This window comes from Papaver somniferum, chromosome 8 (genome assembly GCF_003573695.1).
Source record: "Papaver somniferum cultivar HN1 chromosome 8, ASM357369v1, whole genome shotgun sequence".
NCBI lineage: Eukaryota > Viridiplantae > Streptophyta > Magnoliopsida > Ranunculales > Papaveraceae > Papaver > Papaver somniferum.
The window spans coordinates 145,729,130-145,737,764 of record NC_039365.1 but is presented as its reverse complement, the minus strand read 5'-3'; the positions used below and the strand labels follow the sequence as shown (position 1 = coordinate 145,737,764).

Below are 8,635 nucleotides of genomic sequence, written 5' to 3'. Positions count from 1 at the left end.
TTCATAAATCATTCAACAGTTCCTGGAAATCTGAAAATGAGATATCTTAAGACTAATTTTACTTTTACCATCAACAACAGAAAGTAATTGCAAATTTTTGAATCACATCACCGTTTTAAGACTTGTAAAGCAACTCAATGCACGCACAAATAATGAATAGATGGAACATCTACATCTTGAGTTGTTTGGTCACGGAACTATACGTGAAAGTCATTTTACTAGATTCTAAAGAATTGTCATGCATATAAATACATGTTACCACAAGATCGTTAGTTGTTTCATGATATTTGCACACTTCTTATTACTTTAGGGTAATAACTACCTGACAACTTTACAAGTGAAACTTGCATGATTGAACCCCCATTTTTGTATACATAAACCCCAACACCGTTTCAAACTGTTACTACACGCAGGAACCGAAATTGCTATTACAACACCAACTTTCAAATTATTATCATATACAAACATTCTTAGATACTTGTAATAACAACACTAAAACATAATCTTATATACTTCTTAATCAGTTCCAAAATCGAAACAGCTAAGCTCGATTCGCTAATTAAGATTGAACTTTATTGCATGGTTTGCCAGATGGATGCATGATATCCTCTCTCTTGTTAAGGGTCACCTTCAAACCATGTTTCATGTACATAGTCAGTGCCAACTTAGGGGTCACCAAGTGATTCTTCTCCACATTTACTCGATAATGATAAATAATTGATGCTGCAACAAACTTCATCTGATAGTAGGCGAAATCTTTTCCTAAACAAAGCCTTGGACCGCCGTTAAATGCAGTGAACTTATATGCGGATTCACTCATAAAACGTCCATCTCTTAACCATCTCTCTGGCTTATATTCTCGACAATCTTTTCCCCATATACTTTCCATTCTTCCCATTGTGTAAATTGCATATATTACTTTGGTTCCCTTTTTCAGAATTGTTCCATCAGGAAACACTTCATCTTCAACTGCCTGATTAATCATCAAACCAAATGCTCCAGTTAGTAAAATTAATATAGTGCAAATTGGCATGGATAAGGGAAAAAGATTACCTCCTTGTGGTCTAAAGGAACAGATGGATACAGCCTTAGAGCCTCTGAAAGCGCAGCTTGCAAGTACTCCATTTTCTTCACTTCCTCGGGCCTGAACACAATAGTACTTTCATTCTCCGTCACTTCGAAGTTCTGTCGTTCCCCAATAATACCATAAATTTCTTCAAGAATTTGTTTCTCAACATTTGGGTTCTTACTAACCAACCAGAAAAACCAGCTTAATGCAACTGATGATGTATCTCTTCCAGCAAGAATGAAGTTGACACAGATATCTCTCAAGAATTTCTGCGAAAATGGCTTTCCATCGTCGTCTTTTAGTCTCATGAACGCCGTTAAAAGATCTGACCTCGGCTTGTCGGTAGATTGATCCAACAATGAAAGTTCCTTGTTCCTTGTACGAATTACTTTATCTGCAAATTTATCTACTTCACATATTGACTCCTTAAGTTTCCTTTCAGAACCAATATTCAGATATCTCATGATTTTCCATACAAAGGATGGCATAATGAAACGTAAAACTGTCATTTCTGTTGCATCTTCAAAGGCCCGGGCGAATGGGATTTCTGGCAAGCCTAACCCAAGACAACCAGGATCAACACCAAATGCTAGCATACAGACATTATCAAAAGTTAGTCTTAAAAGAACATCTTGTAAATCAACCGAGGCAGAATTCTTGACTAATTCATCCAAGACAGGTAAAAGTCGAGCATGAACAAGTTCGTTCAATGATTCAGTAGTTAACTTCCGGAACCCGGATGAGTGGAACTCAATACTTGCAGTCTTCCTTTGGCTACGCCAAGTCTCATTATCCGCACTGAATATCCCATCTCCAAGAAGATCGCATACATTATTGCGAAAGAACTCACCTTTTGGAAAATTTGTAAATTTTGTCTTAAGAAGGTGTTCTAAATTTCGAGGATCGGCTGTGATCACAGAATTGAGACTAGTAAACCAAGGTCCCCTAAACGTAAACGTACCGCGTTGCTGACGAATCACATCAGTAAGCCATTCGTAGATATCAGTGTGTATGTGTACAGCAATCAACAAAGAAGGTAACATACCAACAAATGGCCAAACAGCCAAGCCATGGCGTCTCCGTTGCCTAAGAGAATGTATAGCTACGAAAAACACGATGGCAACAAAAAGTTCAAGGAGTTGGATCTCTGGTAAAAGAAAGATACTCCCAGAACCTATATTTCCGGCGACTTCCCCGGAGAAGAAGCTAGTTTGATTGGTAAGATTCATAGTTTTTAATGGAGAGGAAATGAAGGATGAAAGAACTTTTGTTAACCCGAATTTTCAAGATAATACAGGGGATACATGAATGTATTTTTGAGTACATGGACAATTGGTGTGACTGTCCTCATGTGTTATAATGTGTGCAATTTGTGTTCCTTGCGTGCTTAGCTTTGGTTATCAGTTTTAATTTGGTGAGCTGAAAATTTTGAGGTGTAACTGTAAATTTTTATAATTTTTGCAAAAAATGGAGGTTTCTTGAAGCCAAGGGTTTTCCCCAAAGTTTAAACTAATTTTTTTTTTTCAGTTGACAATTATGAGTTGAAGTCTTTGAGATGGTTTGGAAATTATCTTAGTATATGAATGGAGGGTCTTTTTTTAGTTGTTGAATGCTTCTACTTCTTTTTCTAAGGTTTTTCTTTTCTGGAAGTTGGTGTGACAGTTGATCTGTAGTGCAACTGTCACAAAATTTCAAAATGTGCTGTTTGATTATTAGTTGCTGCAACGGGAATAGAAGGAACGGGATATAACTCGAATTGTAACCATGAAAACTAACTATTTGATTTTCTTTTTGAGCGCCTAGGTCAGCATTAAGTGAGATGAGGTATGCAACTTAAAAAGTGTCAAAGTTTAGCTAATAGACTAACCAGCTCAATGAACACAAGGGCTATCCTACTTAACAAAAATGACACCGAACTTAAATAAGATATGACTCAGAGGAATCAAATTTGTACACAAACAAATGTGAAACCACCTACCTACTAGTTAAAATTGGAATAAACAGTTTTGGCCTTTTGGGTTCCTTCTCCTGGTACAAACTCTAAAATATTTTCTAACATGAAGCCAAAGAGAAATTATTCCAAGGTTCCCAGCTCCAGTCAATACTGTCTATCAGGCAGACGATTTATGTTCGAGGTGGTATAAACATTATCCAGTATCTAAAACCACAATTAGCTAGCAAACAAATTAGTTATATCAGCTATAAATTTACACAATTTGATTTTCTGATTCCAAAATAAAATAAAATGGAAGCATCATCCATCATCCTGCATGCTTTACAGTTTGCAGTGTAATACCAGATGGCATTTAGGCGATTGCTTCGACCACCAGCCCACAACTGTTATTAATGGTGCCTCTTGTGCTTTGTAGATGATTCAGTTGCCCTTTTGCTAAAACATAATGGCGTAAAAAAAAATTCTCCCTGTCCACACAATAAAAGCGACCATTATCCAGAAAATTACTCCATTTTCGCTGGTACATGACCTAAAATACTTTGTGAAGCGTGCACAACACATGCAGTTTCTGTTGATACTAACCCAAGTTGCATAAATTTTTCAATTTTTCTTTTACCACTTTTGCAAACCTCTAATTCTTCACACCTAATTCCTATCAAACTGATATATAATTTTCTTGGTCTCTTTGCATTTTGGTTACTTCGTGCATATAGCCCTAGTCAGTAAATATTGCTCATCAACCACTCGGGTAAAAACATACAAATCCATGCATACATGATTAAGGTGCAAAAACTTAGATAAACTAAAGTTGGTGACAAGAAAGGAGAAGTTTTCCTGGATTACTAAACCTAACTCTGACTGATAAACTTGAGATTAAACTTACCAAGTGAAATAAAGAAATACCGTCAAGTCCTTAACACTGTTACCATCATAAAAGAGAGGAATTAAGGAGATCAAAATTCTTACTATAGGTTGAAACTATTTACACCCAAACTTCCTACAAAGATGTGTTTGTGACAGTTCGTTCCTTGAGATTAATCTGAAAATGGTGGCTCATAAGATTCATCAATGCATCCAAAAATCTAGATTCCAGAGTGACAGTTCCTTCCTTGAGATTAATCTGTTCCAACATTAAATTATTTCCATTTTCATATAACTTATGGATTTAACATTTTTGTAGTAAAGAAGACACCCTACAAGGCTACAACATGAGCTGTATTAGAATAGGAAGTTTGGCGGAGTACTGGGCGAGCTAAGGTTGGTTTCAGTTAGATAATCATTACACCTCCCTCTGTGGTCCCTACATGGAGGAGAATTGAGGATTTTGTACGTATCACATCCTAACTAGCTGGTAATGAAGTCAAGGGTTTGACACACATCTACAACTGAGCAAAATTGAGACTGCGAAGAGATTATCCTAACAAATATCAGCACTTCAGAGCCCAAGGTTGCATAAGAGTGTATTATCATTCTAGACACATAAGGCATGTAAGTTACCTTGTTTAAGATCTTCCATCCCACTCTTCATAAAACTCTGTTAAGAACTCCTCCACGAACTTGTGCCTTTTTTCTGCTCTTCTCCGCCCAGCCTGAAATAAGTATAAGTGTGAGACCGTTATTTATTTTTGCTGCTGCACATCATGGCTAACAAGCTCTGTTTTTAAACCTACTGATTACAGACTCTCTTGAGGAGCCAAGGTAAGCCAGTTCCGAAAAACATCAATTATCCAGATTAGCTTCATTCCACTCTTCTAATTATGAAAATACATGAACTACATTTTGTAGGTGCACGTCTTTATAGGTGCACGTCTTTAGACAATTGGGATGAGGTTTAACAATTCGCAGATATATCAATGATCATCAGGACACTAAATTCGAGAGAAAAAGATAGTCATACGGATGGATGCTACTACAATCTGAGCCATTCATGCTTAAGTCATGTACCTTTGTTTTCATCAAGTCCTTCAGCTTAAGAAGCTTTTCATGAAAATGATTGATAGTAGTCTGCTCGGCTTTATTCATATATTGCCCCTTCGATAAATCTAATCGTGGATGAATATTAGGGTCATGCAATACACGACTTCTACTTCCACCAAATGTGAAGCATCGTGCAATTCCTGTATGCAAAATAGAGATAAGAATTTGAGGGTCAAAGTCAGAAATACTGCGCATTAGGTAAAAATAGAAACACGATAACAATATAGAAACCTACATCATTAACATTTAGGGTACACACTATACACCCACACAAAGGTTATATAATGGACAAAATTCTACCTGCCCAGTTCTTAGAACTTCTTAGGTTTCTTGAAGCCTAGTCCAGCTCTGGGCTCTGGATGAATTGACAGACCATAACAGGACAGTAAAGATTATGAAGGATGACAACAACATATAAGACTTTTCTAGCTACAAATTTCCTAGAGTGGTAGTGTCATGTGTAATACCTCTCTCCCAGTTTCTACAAGCTATTGTCCCAATTTCGGCCACTGCCCAGGGTACATGGTTTTCCAGAACAAGTAAAAGGTTCATGCAACATCAGAAATGAGATAAGCCCTATGCCAGGGTTCTCCGTCAGCTGGGTGAGATATTCTATTCCAACTGAGCATAACCCCACTAACCCCACAACACACGGGATAAGCGGAGGACCAACAGACATGCAGGATACATATCGACACAATTGGTAACTAATGGTAATACTAGTACTGAGAGCTCTTTCATGCCACATACATGCCACTCATGCGAGGTAGACATCTTTTCTTTTTTGGATGAAATTAAGATTCATTAAACTAGCAAAAGGAGTGAACAATGCTTGAGTTACATATTTTATCAATCATTAACTGCTTCCTACTTAGATCCACACCTATAAAGAATATCTGGACACCATTAGTCTTAATAAGAAATTTTGCTAAACACAAGGTAGACATCTAACCTAAACAGAACTTGGAAAATGAGGCAACTGTATATTTTGGCTGAAATATGGCAGAAGCCACTTAATCCGCTAAGCTGTAATTAAGTAAAGAAGGAATCCCATTTGCTTCAAAACCAGGTTATCATGCAATGAGTATGTCCTCCACGTTTTATGACTAAAGAGATTACCCACAGCTCCGATTGCATCAAGACGGTCCGCATCTTGGACGACACCAAACTCTGGAGAAAATTCAGCACTTTGGTTACCCGCAAGCTCCTCCTTGAAACCTGAATTAAAAGAGAGTATGTTCTCAACCAAAAATCAAAAAGGAAAGGAGTAATAACATCAGGGATATCAAGTTTATTAACCACAGAACCTTGACATAGGATATTTTCATACATTACATGGCAGCAGATTAAATTTTTGAAGGTGGCGAAATTGAAACAAAAACAACATGAGATATTAGACTAAAGGTCAACATCAGGGATATCAAGAAATAAAAAATAAATAATAAATAATATCAACAAGAAACTGATCAAGATTAATAATTGTTAGTACGACTCCATTAGCTAGATGGATGGTGTATGTTCAAGCATAACCTATTGAAAAAACTGAAAAGTGAAAACTCACTGGTAATCATAGCCACATCAATTAAGAAAACCCAACTGAAAATTGAATTTGCAGATATGCTATCAACTGGCCTAAAGAATTTCAAATATCATTTACTTGCAGAACAGTGTTTATCAGCCATCCATGCTGAAGTGCAACAGATACGTCGCCATGTACGATAGAGATATACATATGGAAGTACTGAAAAAAATGGGAAGGGGGAAAACAAAGCAAATACTAGTGTCAGAATGAACCCTGTATGGGAATCGCTAGAGAAAGATATAGAGGACTTCTTCTGCCATTAAGAATCAACCGTTGAAGATGGAGAAAGAGAGTCATAGAACTGTTTTAAGAACACAGGGTCTAGTGGGATATCATAAATATACATCAACTAAGTTTGAGGTGATTCCGCTTACAAAATCATCAAGGTTTTATGATGGTTTTCTGTTCTGCTTGGGTCCGTAAGGTATCTTAAACTTTTAAGTTGTTTTTTCATGAGCTAGCTAATAGTAGAACAAAAAAAAGACTAGATTCCGTAGTTAATAGGGAAGCATCTCAAAATTATAAAGACTAATACTGCTAGAGTTCCTCACTTGTACTACATGACTGTTTTTTCCTGTACCCCGCTGCATTAGATGCCCGACATTTCATAAACTACAAAAAGCTCATTGATACTAGCATGTATTTCAACTAGCAAAATGATACTAGCACGATAAGTTACAAAGAACCTTTATGAACTGAAATCACATGGAAATGCAGGACAGCTTTGTAAAGAACAGTACCCATTCCCTTTATGATACTTAGTATTCTTTGCCTCTTGCTCTCCTCAACATTCTCTGCCTCAAGAAACCTCTCAGTAATCATTTCTTCAGAAGGATCTCTAGAGTACATACAAAAAAGAAGAAGAAGAGGAAACTAACAAGATAAAAAAACTTAAACTGAAACGAGTGAAGTGCAAAAAGGAACAGAATGTGCAAATGAAATCAAACAAGAGACATCCACACAGCAGACTCTACTCCAATCATTTAACGTGAGATAACTTGAAACGAAGAACTGCCCGAGTGATTGCATACCTCACATACTTGTAGTCTCCTGCAACAAAGAGCGCAAAATTAGCAATTAACCGAGGATCATAAGATGAAATAATAAAAGTATTTTTGTAAAATCCCTTAGAGGAATACAATCAATTTAAAGAACTCACAATGGATAAACATTAACATAGAAAAAACGAAATGAAAAATGTAACCACCTTAACAAGAGAGGGAGAAAAGGAATTACCAATATCATGGAGAAGTGCAGCAAGTTCAACCTTAACAAAGATAAATACCCTTTTTAGAACTAATTTCACAGAAAAATGAAAATGGAATGGGGAAATAATCAGGTTATAGTTTTTGCTTGCCTCTAAATACCCTAATTTTGTTACTCCTAACTTAGTAGAAATAGAATGCAGAAGAAGAAATAATTAGGTTTTTTATTCTTGAACTTACTATTTCCATGGAATCAAGGGAAGAGGATAAACCTTCTTCTTTTGCTAAAGAGAGAGCAAGATCTCTAACCCTCAAAGCATGCGAAGCATCATGAGATGCATCGTTTGCTTTCATGGATGATATTACCAGCTTCTCTGCTTTGCTTATTACACTCTCACTCATCTCTGACGATCAAAAAAAAGTAACGATCAGGAATTTGATTTCAGTACTAAATCAATTCAAGATAGATATGTAGCTGCTCTTTTGTTCTTTCCCGGCGGGTTTTGTAGCAGGGGGTTTAAAGAAATCCTCCTGCAACCGATTTAGTCCCATGGTGTGCTAGCAACTAGATTAACAGTCCACGTCAGGACTACCTCCTAAAGCTTAGTCCTATGGGTGCTAATCTAGCGGCTAGATTAGCAGTCCATGTCAGCTAGGGCAACTTTCTATGTCCTATGAGAATACTAATCTAACATCTAGATTAGCAGTCCACGTCATCCGGGATCACTGTCCAGCGTTGTTTGGTTCAGCGCTTTAAATCTCAGTCGTTAAATCAGAAAATTAATCTCCCAGCGCTGAATCATTCAGCGTAAAGGTCACGTTTTGAACGTTGAACCATTCAGCGCTTC

General features: G+C 36.9%; 2 protein-coding genes across 3 annotated transcripts; both read right to left on the bottom strand.

The window, feature by feature from the left end:
* Positions 1-311: 311 nt before the first annotated feature.
* LOC113306534 (cytochrome P450 86B1-like) lies at positions 312-2,444 on the bottom strand. Its single transcript, XM_026555462.1, has 2 exons — positions 1,054-2,444; positions 312-973 (listed from the first exon to the last, which is right to left on the bottom strand). The coding sequence occupies exons 1-2, from the start codon at positions 2,296-2,298 to the stop codon at positions 560-562; spliced, it is 1,659 nt and encodes a 552-aa protein (XP_026411247.1). The 5' UTR covers positions 2,299-2,444; the 3' UTR covers positions 312-559.
* A 702-nt stretch (positions 2,445-3,146) lies between these two features.
* LOC113303354 (uncharacterized protein YpgQ-like) lies at positions 3,147-8,318 on the bottom strand. 2 transcript variants are annotated; one of them, XM_026552385.1, is made up of 8 exons: positions 8,028-8,317; positions 7,819-7,849; positions 7,614-7,632; positions 7,323-7,420; positions 6,120-6,218; positions 4,968-5,140; positions 4,521-4,612; positions 3,147-3,490 (listed from the first exon to the last, which is right to left on the bottom strand). In XM_026552385.1, exons 1-7 carry the CDS (start codon positions 8,187-8,189, stop codon positions 4,526-4,528), a joined length of 669 nt encoding a protein of 222 aa, XP_026408170.1. In that variant the 5' UTR covers positions 8,190-8,317; the 3' UTR covers positions 3,147-3,490; positions 4,521-4,525. The 2 variants fall into 2 exon arrangements, with proteins under 2 accessions (XP_026408170.1, XP_026408171.1); XM_026552386.1 differs by lacking the exon at positions 3,147-3,490 and adding an exon at positions 3,509-4,143 and having other exon boundaries at positions 8,028-8,318.
* Between the last annotated feature and the right edge of the window lie 317 nt (positions 8,319-8,635).